This window comes from Notolabrus celidotus, chromosome 3 (genome assembly GCF_009762535.1).
Source record: "Notolabrus celidotus isolate fNotCel1 chromosome 3, fNotCel1.pri, whole genome shotgun sequence".
Taxonomy (NCBI): domain Eukaryota; kingdom Metazoa; phylum Chordata; class Actinopteri; order Labriformes; family Labridae; genus Notolabrus; species Notolabrus celidotus.
Window position 1 is genome coordinate 26574856 of NC_048274.1, and position 20342 is coordinate 26595197.

The 20342-nt window shown below is 38.6% G+C and overlaps 1 protein-coding gene across 2 annotated transcripts in view; it reads left to right on the forward strand.

Moving 5' to 3' along the window:
• LOC117810767 (transmembrane protein 266-like) overlaps window positions 1–10089 on the forward strand; it is a 52880-nt gene extending 42791 nt beyond the window's left edge. The window contains exons 8-11 of one of the 2 annotated variants that reach the window (XM_034680722.1): window positions 2471–2586; window positions 3383–3578; window positions 7935–7997; window positions 8412–10089. In XM_034680722.1, the coding sequence (XP_034536613.1) occupies window positions 2471–2586; window positions 3383–3578; window positions 7935–7997; window positions 8412–9052 (1016 nt within the window). In that variant the 3' untranslated portion in view covers window positions 9053–10089. The remainder of the gene's footprint in view (window positions 1–2470; window positions 2587–3382; window positions 3579–7934; window positions 7998–8411) is intronic. The other variant, XM_034680723.1, reaches the window with a different exon arrangement.
• Window positions 10090–20342: the final 10253 nt, after the last annotated feature.

Below are 20342 nucleotides of genomic sequence, written 5' to 3' on the forward strand. Positions count from 1 at the left end.
ACTAAGTCAAATTTATTAGCAGGGTGACATGTTTAAAGGAGAGTATCAAGTTATCAAGTCTTGTGGTAAGGGTCATGCTTTAAACAACAATTTTCTTTGGCCAAGTTAAATGCAGGTCAAATGGAAACAGGGTTTTATGTTTTGTTGCATTAAGAGACAGGCGTGTGTTAGCAGAGAAGCACTTGACTCTAGGGGAGAGGAGAGACTGAAGTGTTAACCTCTGTGAAGTTCAGATGTGAACATCTTTTATGTCAGAATATCTTTTACACACACACACACACACACACACACACACACACACACACACACACACACACACACACACACACACACACACACACACACACACACACACACACACACTGACACAGATACAATATACAGGAGCATGAATGTATTATTTTGCTCAGTAATGAACGATCAAGCTTTTTCATGCCTTGAATTCTGACAGGACTGACCCCTGTGTGTGTGTGTGTGTGTGTGTGTGTGTGTGTGTGTGTGTGTGTGTGTGTGTGTGTGTGTGTGTGTGTGTGTGTGTGTGTGTGTGTGTGTGTGTGTGTGTGTGTGTGTGTGTCTACTAACCTATTACTATAAATAGAAACAAGGAGCATGTGGCGCTGGCTGCTGTGCTCTGCCCCCCTCAGTATCAGAGAGGCTGTTTCATTCTTCTATCAGTGTTTAGACAAAGCCTTTAGTTTAGTCTTTTAATTGTTCAAATCCAAAATCCAAACAAAAAAAACAAAAATAAAATGAATCATCACAGCATGTTTATTCTCTTTATGTTGCTCATAGCAACATTCCTCATCAGGATACACAGTGCTACAATGTTTGAAATCATGTGGCTGGCTTACAAATGTGATCACAAAGAACTGTGAGGGACTGATTGCCTGCCACCTGTGATGACAACAGGTATCCACATTCACTCTCACTGTCCTTTTTTATGTACAATGTCCCATTCTCCTCGTGGAAGTGTGTCAGGTATAGCTAAAATATGCAGACTGATTGAAAGAGGGGGAAAGTTACTCACTGATCAAAAGTGATCTAAGTGTCTGCACCTCATACTGTCACTTCCTTTAATGGAATAACTGGATACATACATTGAACAATCAGTAATTAATCAACCAATCAGCTTCAGTTTTGTGTAAAATTAAACTTGATGAGTGGTTATGAGCGTTGAAAGAACTGATGAGAGGTGTCTCAGAAAGGGAGCAAAATTATAAAAGAGTGATTTAAGTACGTTGGAAATGGTTGGAAGTGGTTGCTGGAAGGTAAAAGTCAGGGGACCATGTGACTAACAAGATTAAGATATTCATAATAGCGTTTGCACATCATTCAAATGCAGCACATTGGTCCAAACTGTTACTACTGACCAAGCAGACCTCTTCATAATTATGGTCATTACAGCTCATTGTCTTTATAATATCTTATTTTCACTCAAATTTCAAACATTTATTTTGATAACTTGATCATTAAGCCCTGTCCAGTCTGTGCCCTGGGGTACCACCAGATATAATGGGCCCCTTTAAAAGGTATCACATTGGGACTCACCACTTCACTACTGCCAATGTTATAATGAATTTTGGGCCCCTGTCAGTCATGGACCCTTACCCTAGCTTTTCACCTCCATACATCACCCCTGCCTGTACTCCAATAACCCGGCCCATTCTCTTTCCAGAAGTTAAAAGTGTCGTTCTAGGCTACCTTTACTGGAAAGGACATCTTCAAGCCAGGATGAAACAAGTTCCCTGCGGAAAATGTTCAGCACCTTGCTAAAATCATTCAGTACAGGTGTAGGGGTTACCAGTAGCTAGTAATTAATGGGGTTTTCTAATGTGGTGTCAGACATATGAAAAGGACAAATGGACTTCCAATATTGACCTCTGGGCCCATTGCTGAATGTATTTTACTAGAGGCGTTTTTCGACCGCAGGAACTTTACCACTGAACTAGGGACTTACGGGAATTACGTGCATTTCGACCGGAGGAACCAGGGTCTAAATTTAGTTCAGGGGTAATTGATATCCCCCCTGGAAAGCCCCTGCTTGGGGGGTAGTACTTTTCAAAGGTCCTGGGACTTTCGGCTGAACGTAACGGTATTTGTGGAGATTACACAGTTGTTGAAACACAGAGGGAGTTCCTGGGAATGCATACTAGTTTAGTTTTTTATTAAGATTTCAAAATATTATTTAGTATAATTTTTTTTCTCCATATGTCTCTGGCCTGATTTGCACTATCTACCTGGGATTTCAGCCAGCGGTCGAAACGCATACAACAATGGGGGCACAGGAACCTTTCAGTTCTGGGGAAAGTAGTTCTGGGGGGCTAAAAGACCCCTGAATTCTTGGTCGAAATGCATCTTATAAGTACTTTAACCAGCTGTCTCTTGATTACACTTCTTTTATAACTTCTTTGATTGATTATAAATATGGTCTTTATTAAAATCCGTTTTGTCTCCATCTCTCCCATTTCAGCATATGTGTTGCAAGTAAAAGTTGAGATGGAACTGGAGATCCAGCAGTGTGAGAAGACCAAGGCTGTGAGAGAGGAGCAGCTGGAGCGTCTCACTCAGATCTGCCAGGAGCAGGCTGTGAGTACTTGTCCAACTTAGATTTAACCTTACAGCCTTGCTACACATTATCTTTCATGTCTACAGAGTTTTAACATAAGGTAAAGAAAATAAAATGAAAAATTTGATTGCACCCTCATGCACACTGCACAAGTCACTGTCCACATGTTGTTATGCATACAAATTAAAAGTAGTGCTCATTTTACACCTGCATTTTAACCTTAAAGATGGATGCTTAAAACCAAAAACACTGTGGCTAAATGGAACTTATATATAAGTCATAAAAACACAATTTCATTTGGAAAGTATCCCACTAACTTATTCAAAGGCATATTAATGCACTGTCTTTTGCTCTGAATGAGGCCACAGAATTACCTTTGGCCAAGTCAGAAACTCTAAGTTCATTAGCTACCACAAGAGGGCAGCAATGCCTTACAAACAGGTCGACTCTTTGCACACAGCTCATCATGATTCCTCAGCGCACAGACACATTAATGATCTCAAACAGGAAAATGCAGACTACACTGAATATTGTAATCACTTAACCTTCACTTGACCCTATGGGTGCAAGATTGACCCCAGAAATATAGATTTAATAAATAAATTTGTAGATTATCATAAAGAAAAGGAACCAAAATTCATAATACAAATCACATGTTGGACATAGGTTCAGCTGCTCTCCGAATACACAATTTAAGTTACACTTAGTCCAAGAGGCTCAAAGAAGACCTCAGCCATAATGCAATGCGAGTCACAATCGTATTTGTAACTTTTTCTTTTCTCTTTATTTCATCACATACACATCACACATTTCCAGTTTGAGATCAGGCAGCTGAGGGCCCATCTGGCCCAGCAGGACCTGGACCTCGCCGCAGAACGTGAAGCAGCCATGCAGATCCATCATGTATGGGGCAAGCAGGGGAGGAGTTTTCAGGTTGTTGAAGGTGTGACTCCCGGGGAGTCTGACGATGAGGGTGGACAAAGAAACCCCAGGGAGCCACATGCCACTACAGGTACAGTGTGGGTTTTGGCTAAATAGAGAGTGATTTGGTGATTTGCCAATACATAATGAACACAAGCTACACAGCTAATTCTGTAAAGGTAATAAGAAAGAAGCATAAGAATATATAAATCTTCAAGAATGATTTATGACACAAAATTGGGCCAGAAGATAACAGGCAATAAGCTTAATGCAGTTTTTAAATGACAGTTTGCAAATTGAAAACTGAGGCATTTATATAAGCATATGGCATTAAATGCAACAAATTTGAATCCACACAGAGCCTGGTGCAGTGTTTGCTTGAGAAAGCAGCATGACAAACCAGGAGAGAGGTGTAGCATAAAGTATGTACATAATTATGTGAAACAAAAAGTCTCTAACCATGTTACATCAGGTGAACCGGATGCCTGAGCAGTGTACAGTTAATCTGGAGCAGTAGCCCTGGAGCATCTCCCAGGCCAAGCTCTTAGCCCCTCCACTCTTGCACACAACACCCATCTGACCGCAGGCGCACTGGGATCAATATGAGGGCAAAAAAGCTTTTAGGATCTGGTGAATCCTGCAGACAACAATCATGTTCACTGACACTACGTCAGCTGGCATAGGCTTCACCGTTGTGCCCCAACTGCCCCCCTTGCGGCAAGGCCAGCTTGGCTGACCCGGACCATTTGGGCTATTTCAGGTACAGAGTGCTCTGTGCATTGGGCCTTGTTAGGAGAGAGTGGGCTACTGTCAACATCTGTTCCCCTTCACCTGCAAACCGCAATAGGGCACCAGGAAACTCCATGGTGGCCACAATATCACCCCAAGGGCATAGTGGGAAATCTGGCTCTCAGAAACAAGTGGGCCTTTTTGCAGGAACATGGTCACTGCGCACTTAAGCCACAGGGCTTAAGTCAAGCCAGGTCAGCTCAAATCAAGTCAAGCTATTTTTTTTTATTGCTCTGTATTGAACACACACACAGAGTCTCTATGGGCGTCACTCACACTCACCTGCAGGATGCCTTCAAACAAGCAGGAACTGTTATTGAGGCAGTCGTCTTCATGAGAATGACTGACCCAGGAGATTGAGGGCTTCAAGTACCAAATCATGTAGATTATATGGACAGAGAGAGTCAGAGTTACTCAATTAGCCAGTGGAGTTTCTTTCAAGTGCTGAAATTTGGTCATGCTTGGTTGGAAGGAGCTTTTCAGATGATCTATTAGATTATTTTTATATCTATTTCTTCTATTTTGATATTAATTGTAATAAAAAAACAATTTTAACATGTTTTAGCTACCTCAATAAGAGTCTACAGTAACAACATTGGCTCTATGAGGCTTGTCACTGCATGCTAAGGATCCCGCAATGAAGATTCTAGCAAAGTAATGTTCACACTTTAAATAAGTTTAACTTAGCATGTTAGCATGATAACTTTGATAGCACTAACAATGAGATACAGCTAAGGCTAATAGAAGTGATACATATTTTGGCTTATGTTACACATATGCCAAAGTTTTAATGATATTGAAACTCAAAGATTAAAAGTCAGGGGTGCCCCAAAGTTACATTGTTACTATTTTACTACTATGTTACTACTTAGGTAAATGAACGGCTGTACCAAGTATAATGGTTTGATCCATATATGAGTGATGAGACATTCACAACCATCGATGTCAACTTGCTTGGGTAAACTAAAGAAGTCACTAGAAACAATAGGTGTCATCCTCTAGAGACAATGAATCTCACCAGAAAACTTAGAGTCAATCCACATTCTGATAGTTGTTTTAATGTTTCAGTCTGGACCAAAGTGAAGGGTGGACTAAACTAACAGGAGGACATTGACTTTGCAAGAGTCATGCTTGTTAAATAGCCAAATGCCTTTATGATGCATATGTATATAAATATCTCAAATTGTGTTTTTTTTTATATTCAATTAAGATTTATTTATTTATTCAAAATAGTAATAGTTTGTCCCCTTTGTTTATCTGTATTGTCATTAGCTGCAGTTGCTTACCTTCAATTGATCTAGTCTTACAAAACTGATACTTCACTGATCAAATTATGGTTCAAATTGAATTAAAATAACCTCAGCATGTCACTTCTCTTTAGTCACAGACAGATGACAGCTCAGTAACTTGACTGTCACAGAAAAAGCCTATTATATATGCTGGACAGCCCATTCTTTTTTCTAAAGACTCATGTGTTATTAATTGTGGAGGGATTGTCTCGGTCTTGTTTTAGTGAGTGCAATGCTTCCTCTCCAGGGGTGGCTCAGGGATTAATATTTTAGACTGAAAAATAAATGAAATTACCCATCAGAGTCTGCAGCATGTCCCGGGGGACAGGGGCTAGCACTCAGGGTACTCTGGGTTCGCACTCAGCCAGCGGACAGTGAGCTGAAGACCAATCAAGCGAACAGAAGAGCCTCGCAGATCACAGCCATTCTCCACGCACACTTAGGCCTGCTAGACTGAAGAGATCTGTGCCTGAACAAAGAGATCCCACTCTCTCTCTCTTTCTTAGTTCCCACCATTTCTCTCATCCCTGAAACCAAGCCCGTCCTGTACCCTGTCCCAGTTTATTTCTAGTGCACTAGGCTGCAGCTAATGGGCATTGTAGCAGTGTGTAGTCCTGACCACATGCCAATAAAGCACCTGTGGCCTGAGGCAGAAATCATCTCTGTCAATATTATGTTGTAAACATAGGAGATATATTCCATTTGGACTGGTCTGCAATGTTAACACTGAAATGGATCAAAGAAGCTACATAGTAAATGTGTAAAATTCAGTAACGGTCACTGCCATACTGAGTATTAGTAGTATGAAACAGTGACATTAGGCAAATAATGATATATTTTATGTTCTGTATTTATATAATTTGATTAATTCGTGTCTTAATATAGCAACAATCATAAAAAGCACATCACACTTATAAATATTTTGTGTGAAATTGAGCATATAAACATCACAGGACAAACAGAAGCAAGTATAACAAGAAGAATATTATTTATTTAAAGTAACAGCCTTTCGTCATAAAGTGGTTTTAAAAAGGAAACAGGAATTCAGAGCACATGGATACAGGCACTTCTTTTAACCAAGCGGCAACCTCCGGTCTATGTGGAAGTGCTAAAAACTGCAGTTCATAGAGGATCCGCTTGAGGCTGGCTCCGGAAGAACCGGAAGTCACATCCACATGAGTGGGAAAAAGGCGATCTTTACAGCAGAAATAAACATGTTTACAGCCTGGTACAAAAGACGAGTGTAGTCTGGATAGATCATTGCTCAATCGGCTCTCACTGTTGTTGGGGGGGGGGATTTTTTTCGAACGCGGCAATTTCGAAGATATTGAGATTCCGAGACTTCCAATGAGAGACTTGATTGACAGGCGGGAACACTGCAGCTGTTGGCTAGGAGGCTCAAACTCCACCTCTTTACGTCACACTGGATCCACAGCAGCAATATAGCTGCCGCCAGATTGGCCTCAAAATAGCTCTTCAAAAACTGATGGGTGACGTCACGGATACTACGTCCATAGTTTATACAGTCCATGGTTAAAATGCACATTTTTACAACAAAATAAGCATGTCTAGCTAGGTACATTAGCATTTTGTTCTAAACAGCTCATTTATTTGTTAAAACACCTTGTGATTTTATTTTCATTTTTGTAATGCATCCATTTTGAATACATGAAGAGTTATGCGTGGATTCAGATAATGAAGAGCGTAACCGAGTCAACTGACAGAAGGGCACTGTGCAACTGTTTGCTTGGAGGCTTAAGCCCCACCCTAATCTCCACCTCTTGGTTGACTGAAAGTCAGGTTGAGTCGACATTACCAACATGGCGACCACCATCGTTTAGCTTCAGAACCCCTCTTTAGTAATCAAAGGATGACATCACCTAGATTTCATCCATGTTTTATAGAGTCTGTGATTTTACTTGGTATATGTGTAGTTTCTTGTCAGAATATCTCATTGCACTAATATAAGCTACATTGTCTGGACAAGTATTCATATTAATCTTATTTCAGCTCTTCAAAAACTGATGGGTGACGTCACGGATACTACATCCATATTTTATACAGTCTATGGCGTTAACCTATGATTTGGATTAAAAGACAGTTGATGATCACATTCACATTCCACATTGGGTAGAGGTTAACCGATTTTTGGGTGTCCTTGTTGAAATTTGAGAAGTTATTTGTTTTCTCATCAACTGAAAGCAAAACTATGTTGATGTCTTCATTTCAGATATCGGGACATGTAACCAATAATATAAATGATTGCTTCAGATATTAATTTAAGACAAATGTAGTTGTTTCTTTTACATTTCTGTTGAAATAATCACATGATTGTTCTCTTGTTCATTTCTTTACCATTTTAACTCCAGATCCAGTTGTACGTGATGACATGAACAACTACATCAGCCAGTACTACAGTGAGGCAAGCAGTGGTGAGTGACACCACTCTATGAACATTTACACCAATGTGTCTTTAAGTTAATCAGCTCATCATAACTTTGCTGCATGGTTACATGTCAGGGTATCAGGACAGATATAGTTTGAGGTTACATTTATGTTTTGATGTAACCTCAAACTTTATGATTTTCTGCTTGGCTTCTCTGCCAGACAAATATCTTGTCTCTGTTCTCGTGATGATCTCAGTGTTATTGATTCCAATGCTCCTTTTCCTTTGTCACGTTTAGCCAAAACAAGGAAATCTGTTGAGTACATATAGACCTTTTTATTGACTGCCAACTACTTCATTCATATGTTATAAAGTTCAGTCTATGTAACTGACTGAAGGTAAACACTTGTTTCTCTCTAAAGCTCTTGTTTCTATCTTATCGGTTAAACTCTTCCTAAAGATGCTGGAGCTTCTGGCTTGAATGCCCGGGTCATCACCACTGCAGCCATCGACGTTCACCTCCCCACCAACCCAAATCCCATCCAGTCCAACCCAATGCTTTGTATGGAGCGGGTGGGCAGTGCCGTTAGTGATGCCTCAACCAGCATATCTCGGTCGAGCGGCAGCCTGACAGCTCGTCCTCACAGTCTGAGCAGTCACACTCCGGGTTCATCCATGACAGACTGCAGCAGCAGCACAGCTCATGACCTCAGTCTAAGCTACAGTTCCCATCGCTGCTGCCCTTCTTCCTTTCCAGTCCAGGAGCCCTGTAGGGACCCCAGTGTGGTGGTGCAGGAGCTCCTCTCCTCCCTCTCTGAGGACTCCTGCCTTGCTCAGAAGGGCCTGGTTGTGGACCCTGTGAACCTGAAGCTTCCCAGTCCCACTGGCTCAGAAAAAGCCAGTCCTGAGCTGGACAACAGAATAAACATCTTTAACAGGAGGAACCAGGAGGAGAGACGTGGCCAAGGGAGGGGCTGCGTGCTGTTGCAGACTAAGCCACTAATCCACCTGCAGGGCAGCACAACTGAGCCGTCCCTGGAGGAGAAGTACCGACTCCTGGGACCAGCTGACACACCTCTGGGGCACATGCCTGATACATAAACTACATTTACAAAGTAATAGAAGTGTGTATTTTTCTTTTTACTGCCACCCTGTTTGGCTTTTATCTGAACTTTTGTGGCAGGTGACCCTCATTAGAGGGACCACATGAGATTTACAAGTTGGATTTTTCCTTACGCTTGGTAAATCCAATCTCAGCCAATCCAGAGCAAGCTTGAGCCTTCAGCTTTCAGCTAACACTGATACTCCTTAACTTGACATGATCAGAAGTTGATAGTAGAAGTGACAATAAGAACTACAAGCCCTTTGCCATACTGTCCAATCTCCCCTGTTCCTCTTTGATGGATTTTAAAAACCACAGATGCCCTGATATAGCACAAAAAGGACTGTAACATCCCAGTAAGGGGGAGTCTGATGTGTTTTTGGACACATTCGTTATCAGGAATTTTCACTTTAAATTGGTCCTAAAAGCACTGAACGTTCCATGAATTAAAACCAGCAAGGGGCCATTCAAGCCTTTACTGAACAAAAACTTCTCTACAGTCTTGCAAACCAAGACTCTGTTCTGTGCTTTTGGAATTTCAAGCAGTTAAAAGAAGTCTTTTCTAATGCATTCTTCTTCTTATGTTTTTTCTTTTAAACGTGTGATCAAACTGAAACACCAGTCTTGCTGTTCTTTGTTCAGACAGCCACAGGGTACATAAGACTGGCTCAGTTCTACAAACAGACAATTTATTTCCTTCTTTTTTTAACCTTTGCCTTTCTGTCAGCTATTTGTTTGATTTGATTTCATCAAAGTTTCTTCAATTGCATTTTTGTTTTAGTTGTTCAAAACATGAGTAGGGTATATTTGTGTGGATGGAGTGAAAAGGTAAGTGACTGGATTATTCACATGAAACTAGACTGGAGTGCTTGTAGCATGAACCTTTAAAAGAAAATTGTGCCCTAAATGGCAAGCAAATCCTTTGCACTTTAATGTTTACAGACACTTTTGTAAACTTGATATGAAGGAAGTTATTGCCAAATGCAGGTGTTGTCATTTGAATGAAAATAGCAAAAATAAAACTTAGTATTTCCTTACCAGCTGTCAGTTCACTGACTCTAACATATCATACGTGATCGAAAGAAACGCCAAAGACTTTGAAAGGACAGTGACACACAAACTTTTAAAACACACAGGCCTCTTGTTACTTACTGCGCTATACATAATTACGTCTGCATAGTATCCTCATATGCATATTGAAAAACCTAAATAATTTAAGGTTATCAACATTGGAACACCTGTCAAAACAACTTCTATTTGGTCAAGTCACTGTAAGTGTGTCGTGAGAGGAATCAAACCCCCCCTTAATTACCCGCTCATATCATTAATTCAGAAGATAAACTGCTGTACCGTTTTGTTGCTTGTCAAGTGTTTATAAGTATCCAGAGAGTGTTTTAATTGTTAATAACTATTACAGCTGCAATTAAGATATCCACACAAGTGTTTAAAGTGTCCAGGATTGAGTGTAAAATTGCAGTGGTTGGTAAGATGACTAATTTTGATTAGTTAAAATACATATGGGGACCATTACAGACACTGACCTGTTCAGGGAAGTATGGCATTAGTATGAGTTTACATCAAACTGCCACCTTCACAAGTGGTAATTATATTTTAAATCCAAGAAATTCCCAGTGCAGATTGGATATGTTTCATTCTTCTTCCATTTTATTTTTTAGGCTCAGCTGTTTTCAGGCTGGTGATGCACAAACCTCTTCTGTAACTGTTGGGTGTGGGAGCAAGATGTGTGCATATGTAAGAGATGTCTACATTGGGAAATGGGCATGATTTTATTTTTCATGTTGAAAGGAAGCTATTTTAGATGTCTTGAGGAATGAGGAAAAATAGATGCATATATGTCATTCAACATTCAAAATGTCATATTTAAACTTTTGTGCAGTTTCATTCATCCTAAAAGAAACCCCACCAACAGTCTCTGAACCACAGAAGACTGCTTTAGATATGATTTTTACTGTATAATATTTCTTTTATAAATACAGGTGGTCAATAACACTACACATCAAGACCTCTTGTATAACTTGTTAATAAAGGAAGATTCTCTGTAATATTGGAGTAATTACATTTTAAACTAATTACCACTTTTAAAAAATGCAGCCATCTTTTAAACAACCAATAAGAGACATTAAAATAAGAAAAAAGACAAAATAGTCATTAAAAATTAAATAGAAAAATCAATATCAGAGGAAAATTTTAACTAAGAAACAAGAAACACTTTTGCTTTAGCAGCCACCTGTGTTTCTTGTTTTTATTTTAATCCAACATGCAAGTTTATAACCTAAAAAACCTTTCCCTTTTATCCTTTACATTAATCTGACTCACAAAACACAACAATGCCTATCGCATGCCATGGAACATGTTAATAAATAATGACCTGCTTGGCTCCTGACACACACAAAGGAATCCTGTTGAATATGGGTGCCAAAAGTTGGCCCGGCCTCTATCTGTCATGGCTGTCTGGATATTTAATAATGTCTCAAGTGGACGCATGGTGCCTCTTTCTGAACCCCTTCCAGCTCAACCAGCCGTGTAAAAGAAGAGAACACTCGCAGCACCACACCAAGCATCACTGACCGATGAGGAAAAAATATTTGGATGCAGTAACAGGGTCACTTAAGATTAAAGACAATATTGCCTTTCCTTTATGTCTACAGCCAACTGTAAGGTTTGTCTAAATGATTCATATGAACCCAATTTGTCAATACGTATACACTGAGACAGCTTGAGTAAAGTGTTCAACTTTGACAGGCGGGGACACGGAGTGGACCTTTAGGAGACGTGCTCAGAAGTAAATTGCTTGTGGGACCTCTCTGACTCACCCAGAGATACAGTCGCTGTCACACTCACAGGAAGCTAAGTGAATTAACAGTGACCATTAGACACTTAATAATTAAAATTTTGTAATAATGGCACAGAGGAAGTCACTTTTACTGCATTAACATTACATGATCATTGTTTTCAATCTCATTAACTGAGGGAACACGGACAAGTGATACATTAATGTTTGAGGCTTAAAACCATACGGGATCGACAGTAACCAAGTGTGATGTCAGAGACACGGGACAGTCCTGGGATGGATGGCTTTGTGTTGGCAACACAGAGACCTCCACATTTTGTTTCTTTTTTTTTCATTTAGGCCACTAAAATTAAATTAAAATCAACCGATTTTCTGGCACAGTACTCTACATACTTCTTCCCTTCCTTCGTTTCCTACTATACAGTTTATAAAGTAAGTCTTCAAAAGAAAATTATATTGTTATTGTAGGGTCCCTTTTGACATGAAAATGTTAAATATCACATTCATTAAGTGAAGGAATCTCTTTAAGCTTACATTTTACATAAAGGTTAAACCTTTAAAAAAAAATACATTTTGCCCTTTTTTTTTTTTTTTTTTTTTTACCAATCTTTCAAGTCACTCTCTTTGTTGATGGTTCATTCACTAGAAAGAAAATAGATCCCAGGATTGTGTGCTCTGTAAAATATTCTAGTCTTGTCTCTCTCGGGAATAGAATAATGTGAAATGGAAATAGTTAAAATTGTTTTATAGATTAAATATTATTTTTAGACTATATCTCAAAATTATTTGTTTTTGCACTAATATACCCTCTAGGTAAACAGGTACACATTATACTGACCCAAGAAATGAAAAAGAAACCAGGCCGGCTGTGGTCTTACAGCAAAAGTGCTGTCAGTGACAGAAACGTCTTCGGCTGTATTTTCATCTTTCTGTCACCATCCTATAAAACCTAGAGCATCTCATTTTTTCTGTACCCAAGCTTATTTTCTAAACACAGTCCTGAATGCACTTTGTTTGAAAGAGATTAGTCATCTGGGTCTATAAGCTAAGTCTCCTTTCATCCTAGATTCTGCTTTCATCATGTTTAAGCTGGGTCTACAGTTGACAGGGTCAGGGTCAGGATTGGGGCATTGTGTGCTAATGTGAGGCTGATATTGATCATTTATTTATGATGAATTCTCCATCAAACAGGACCAACTGATCGTCAGAAGTTTTTTTTTTTTACATCCTGCATTTGGAACTGATGAAGACCTAAAAGATAAATTAAAGGTGAGCGAATATGAATAATGTGACGAAATAATCCTAACTTGTTTTGTGTCCTCCTGATTTGAGAAAAACAGACGAAAATGTTTTGATAAAAAGTGTGCCATAGTAATGTTTAAAGATGATAATCAATCACAGGGATTTTACTGCTTTAAAATGTAAAATATAAAATGAAACTATTGTACAACTGAACAACACAGACTAGGCTGTCTGAGTGTTACAATGCAAAAAAAGGTCACTGGCAGTGTTGAAAATGGAGTCAATGAGGAAGTGCAAAAAACTGCAGTTACTTGAGTGTCCACTTGAGACTGGCCCCAAAAGTCCAGGAAACCCCACTATTCCAATGTTTAAATCAAGCGGCAACCTCCGGTCTCAAACTATGAAGCCCATGACGAAGTGTTATAACCTGCAATTCATCGAGAATCCACTTGAGGCTGGCTGCAGAAACACTGGAAACCACATAGACATGAATGGGAAAAAGACAATCTTTATAGCATTATTAAACATGTTTACAGCCGGGTTCAAAAAAACAGCTTGGCCCTACGTAGCTAATTTCTCTATCGGCACACGCTGTACGGGGGTTTTTCTAACGTGACTGTTCAGAAGATATTAAGATTACAAGTTTTTGCCCAAATAAGGACACGACTGATTTGACTCCCAAACGGGAACACATAGCTGTTGGCTAGGAGGCTCAAACTCCGCCTCTTTACGTCACACTATGCCTGTTTAAGTTCTGAATTTCCAATATGGCTACCGCTGTCGATTTGCTTCAAAACAACGCTCAGGAACAGATGGGTGACGTCACGGATTATGCGTCCATATTTTATACAGTCCATGGTTAAAATGCACATTTTTACAACAAAATAAACATGTCTAGCTAGGTACATTAGCATTTTGTTCTAAACAGCTCATTTATTTGTTAAAACACCTTGTGATTTTATTTTCATTTTTGTAATGCATCCATTTTGAATACATGAAGAGTTATGCGTGGATTCAGATAATGAAGAGCGTAACCGAGTAAACTGACAGAAGGGCACTGTGCAACTGTTTGCTTGGAGGCTTAAGCCCCACCCTAATCTCCACCTCTTGGTTGACTGAAAGTCAGGTTGAGTCGACATTACCAACATGGCGACCACCATCGTTTAGCTTCAGAACCCCTCTTTAGTAATCAAAGAATGACATCACCTAGATTTCATCCATGTTTTATAGAGTCTGTGATTTTACTTGGTATATGTGTAGTTTCTTGTCAGAATATCTCATTACAATAATATAAGCTACATTGTCTGGACAAGTATTCATATTAATCTTATTTCAAGGCATTTGAAGCCAAACATGAGGACTTAATTGATCATAATGAGTAAAAATGGCTGCCAATGCAGCAACGAAACATTTCTTGACAAATTTCTTCAACTAAGTTTAACATTTTATTTCATGAAAATCTTGATTTATTGCAACATTTTTACGACTGAGGTCTCATTAAAGCAAATGAAATTGCAAACTTCAAAGATAAGGAACACCTTTAATATTTCTCTGTTATCTGTCACTTATATGATACAAATAAACTTGGATGTATTATTAAAATAGCAACCACAACGTATACTTAGACCCTGAACTACTGGAACATCTACAGTCTTTGATGTTTTCAACTGTCTATAAAAAAGACATTGATGATTCACACCGTAGTGGTTTTGTTTGTGGGCGTTGTTTCTCTCAGAGTGCGTGGAAGTGATTTTGAACACTGCCATATGGCCCAGAACAGCTGGTTATCTGTTAAAAAGGGTCAGTCTCAATGAGAACAAATAGATGTGGGGAGCACGCCTGCATTACTGCTGCAGTGTGACAGATTCAGAACACGTCTCACACAGGACGTTCTTTCAGGACGCTCTGAAGCAGAGAGAAAAATACAAATAAATTATACATCGCTCTTTAAAAAGCTTCTCAGGTTCTCTTTTTCAAACATATTTCTTAAGTGCACAGGATCCAGAGGTTTGCTTGGTGGAAGGAATCCACTCAGGAGACTGTTGCCATGGCCACAGAAGTTTTTTTTTTTACATTTACATAATTTTTTTGTGTGTGTATGTGTGTGTGCCTTCCCCTCAGATAGTTGTTCCAGCACTTGGGATAAAAGTGGGTCAACAACAGAAGAAACAGGGAGAACTTGAAACAAGAGCCACTGAGTGACCGAGCTCAATCACTTCAGTCCTCTGGAGAAATCATATCAATTATTAAATCTGTTTTTACTAAATGCAAATGACATCTCTAATTATCTAATAAGATGACACCCTGCAAACTATGAACAGGAATGAAATGAGTTTAAATTAGTTTAAATTTTCTTTTTTTAAAGAGAAAAATAACATAAACTGATTATTTGTCTTGTTGCTCGTGCATTTGTTATGAGCAATCAGATGAAGACGTACGCTAAATAGTCATCTGATAAACATGAGGAAACCACCGTGATAGTCCTCTGGGAGATGGGAGTCTACATCACTCTGTGCTCCAAAGAACTGAATGAAATAATCTGCAGAACATCACAATTAATTCAGCGGCCCAACATGTAAGAGTGTAGTTATGCATGACTTGTTACATGGAGGCTAAATTAGCAAACATTTTCAGTAAAAAGCTTTACTCTTTAGGGAAATAGCGGCTTCACACTTCAACCTCAACCTCACTCTAAATCCATGTGCATATTCATATTCAGTGTTTAGCTTCTGCAGCAAACGCATGAAGATCCTAATCAGACATTCACTGCATCTTATAGACATAGACCTGTGATGTGAGTTTAAACTGAGTCTCTGAAAGTTAAATATTTAAAGCCTTCAAAGTTATATTTAATTATGAAGATGAAACATAATGGCAGCATTTCTCAGCTTGTGACTCATGTTTTGTTTATTGTTCCAAAAACAAATATTTTGAATTAAATAATATTTCTGAGTTGAATATTTTGATCCAATTAAATCCACTTTATTTTTATAGCAAAAACCCAAATAAGTTTACTTAAGTGCTGCACAGTGAAACAAAATGAGTTAAAACACACAGAACAAAAAACACTGTAAAAATAAGAATAAAACACACAAATGACTTTAAAAAATAATAAAAAACACTGTAATTATTAAATAAAAACAAGTAAAGAATAGACAAAGGCAGAGTCCACACAACTCTCATGCTGGATTAAAAGCCAAGGAATAAAATTGATCATGATAATGATGATCATTTATCATAGCTGCACAATATTTGATTTTTGCAGATATCTGACATGCTGAAATTTTCCATTTCATTTTGGTCGATACCGATACCAGTACTGATACAGATGCAGATGCCCACAAATATACACACCTTTTTTTCACTGTAAAAAACATCAAGTCACTCCTGTCCTAGAACTGACCTGTTACTCTAATTGTGACAGCCTACTAAAGTATAGTACAGTCTACTTTATATCTGTTTTAGAAAACAGATATAAAACAGGACAAACAACATTTGATTCTACCATAAATGATAAAGAATTGTTTTTAAAATATAGACATTCAGACATTTTGATGCTGCTGTAATCCTTAGCTTTGTTGAATAACTGAGGCTGTACGTTTCCGCAGGTGCTGATGCTTTTTCTTTCTTTTCAGAAACACATAGTGTTGTTAAGAATGACTGTTTGAGTTGCACAATTAAACTAGTAGTAGTAAATGTGTTGTGTTTGCTTCTCCTTGCACATCTTGTGCTTTAAAAACATTGCAAATTGCTCCTTTGCTGTCTGTTTCCAAAACTTCAAAATACCTCCCAACAGCCGACATGTTGAAGCTTGTTGTCCGTGTATATAAGCTGTCTCTCGTGTGCATAATCAATGCGTCACGTTATCGGATGTACATATTGGCATATTTTCGTATCTGCTGATACCACTTTTAAGCATTTGTCTGCTGATACAGATATTAGGCCAATAATATTGTCCATCCCTTGTGTTTATATAGAAAATAAATATCATGTTTGCAGGCTCTAAAGATACTACTTAGTTTGTGTGACCAACTTACATTTCAGCCAGGGTCTGAATTTCTCAGAAAAAGCAGCAGACCTGTGTTCTAAGATACGAACATAGAGATGGATAGAAATTAATATTGTTTTATTTAACTTATACATATCTTGTATTTTATTCAGCAGCTTAACAAGACGATGTGTCAATTGCATGAGGAAGGCGGCTTCTCTGTTTGGACCAATCAAAGTGTGTGAACACTTAGTTAGTGTTGATGCAATTAGCATTCTCATTTAAGATTTAAGATCATTAAAGATGTGAGTAATGTAATGCATCCATGCAAATGCAATCACAATCTGATCATCATTTTTAGCATCCACCAACAACTCATCGCAATAAAGTACAAGTTTGACAGTTCAAATCTTTCTTTGGATGTTTGTTTTTAAAGTCAGTCTTCATCCTTCAACAAAATAATGGATTTTTATGCTGGTGACTCTTTATTCTATTTTCTAAAATATACATTATCAATATATGTTAATTTTCCTTAGGACCCCCTGTAGTTTGCAAAAAAACACACCAGACATTCTCAGTGCAGACACTGGCATTCACTGTCTTGAATCCAGTTAGTCTCCATCATAGTCTGATTGTGGATCTTAGGCTAAATCACAATCAGTGTCCCGGCCGGAGCTCAGGGTGTCTGCCAGCGTGTGCTGGGGCCCTGCAACATTTCCATCTGGCGCCTGGGGAGTCGCACATCAATTGCTCTCAGCTAAATGCACTCACATATGAATATTTCAGTGCAATTTAATGTTTCAGCTACAGCCCCAAAGGAGCAGAGCATCAATTTGTGAACACAGTTCTCCTGGAGTTAAAAGCCAGGCCGGATAATACAGTATGAAAGGCCCTGTCAATCTAGAGGGCCTTTATTTTTTTCACTCCAGAGAAAGAAAAAAAAAGTAGCCCTCTCTGCCTTCAATATGCAGCTTGCTGCTTCTCTAAGTTTCCTCTGGAAAGAAGCCGACGGAGGCAGCAGTGGGCAGATTTTGGTTCACCACAAACGCCAGTCGATTTGCCAAGCTTGGTCAGTTTTCCCAGAGCTCTACTAGTCTGCTATTTGGTCTCTACATGCTTACACACACACCCACACCCACACACACACAGACTCACACACAAACACCAACAGCTGGTGGAGGGAGCGGGTCAGGGAGTCGTGCACCTGCTGTCTTGTTAATAAAATACCCCAAAGTGATGCTGAAACCTCTTCCTTCACACAGCCAAGCTTCCCTCAGGTGTGAGAACACGAGTGACGAACAAAACAGGCAGATTGTGACACAAGTGAATGAAACAGCTGGTCAGTGAGCAGAGCACTGTGCAGTACATGGGGAAGACTACCGGGCTGGACTGTTGCACCAGCACAACTCTGCTTTAGACAAATCAGAAGCACTAAAAGTTGTGTTTGTGGAGAGAATCTTTTCAGGGTAGAGCTCTGACTAAAAACTATATTTATCATCAATTCATATAATAATTCCTTATAATTAGTCAATTCATTTTTGGTCTAGTAAAGGTCACAAAACAGGGAGAATAGTAATCTTCAATTTCATGGATTCAAAAGTAACAAAAGAGTAAAACTCAAAATGGTTATTTGTTTGTTTGTTTGTTTGTTTTTAGCTAATTGTCCAAAACCATGAGTCAAAGAAAAACAGCAAATCCTCATATTTGAGAATCTGGAACCAGAGCATGGTTCTAGCAATCACAATAAGTGGCTCAGTCATATTCAGCCGTTCAACAAATATGTTACTGTTCTAATAGTTTCACCTTATCTTTTGGAAATAGAGACAATACAAATAAATTCTTCCATACATAAAGTAATGTTGTCACACACTACTCCTGAAAAACAAAATATTAAATGACAAGAATAAGTGCATTCTTGAGCAATAGATCTAGAACCAGGAAGTAGCTTCATTACACTCTAACAGCTGTTTTGTGCATTTATTTGCATTATATTTGTGGCATTTTCGTTGTTTGGTCGAACTCAAAAAGAATCAGAACATATAAGCCTTTTATTCCTTAAGCTTTGCTGGGAAATAAACGTATATTTCAGTTCTTCCTTTTAGGTCTCAGTGGACAAAAACAGCTTCATCATGTTCAGAGTCGTCACACTCTACAGTGGGTGTTCACACACTCTGAATGGTCCAAACAGAGAAGCCGCCTTCCTCATGCAAGTGACAAAGCGTCTTGTTTAAGCTGCTGATGAGCTACGAGACCGCTGCTCTGCTCTGATGAGAGAGGCCGATAATAAAATACAAGATGTGCATTTGTAAAATAAAACAGTCGGTTGACAGTTACACTAATAAGGTAATAATGGCACAAGTTCTTCAGCCCAACAATGCACAACTTGCCCCGAGGCACAGATCAAAATTTAATTCTAATTATCACGTGAATACTGCATTAACTCTGAGGAATGATGAATTATAAATCTGCAACATGGTTCTCCTCTCAAAGCGACTTGCTCGCAGGATGATGTGATTTTTTTTCTCTTCTGCTGAGGCCCTTTTTGAGGGACTGGAACAAAGTCAAAATGCACACGTACCATCATTTCAAATTATGGTATATAAAGTCCATTCATGGCTCAAAAAGTAAAACCTGACCTTTTTGTCTTCTGTGTCATTAATAAATAGTCTGAGGAGGTTTCTCTTTTAACATGAGTGCTTCTTATTCATTTCACTTTTGGCTGATTCTTGATATAAGTTAACATAAAGCACTGAAATCTAACTCACTATTGGTTCCTGTAAATCACTTATAGCTTTAAACCAGACCAACTACATTTATAAAGATTTAAGTGTTTCCAAAAAATCACTGAGAGTAGGCCAACATGTACATTTATCTATCAAAATGTGTAAGAGTAGAATAAATCAAGAATACTTCTCTCTGCCATTCACTCTCATTACACAAAATGCAATTACTGACAAAATTCGCAACATTAAACTCACTGAAAAACCATAACAGCTGTTTAAAAAAAGTTTGCCTTTGTTTCCCAGAAAACATGAGTTCCAATATTCCTGCATTCTCTTTTTTTTTTTTAAGCTTTGTTGATTTGTTATCACGTGTATGTCACAGTTCATGGTGTATGTCTTTGCTGTAATTTGAAATGTTGAGACTAGATTATTTTAATATTTAAAATAACTTTACATTTTTCAATTTATTCTACCACCTAAAATCTAAATTTAAGTTTTAAAGTCCTTGTTTACTCAGAATATCT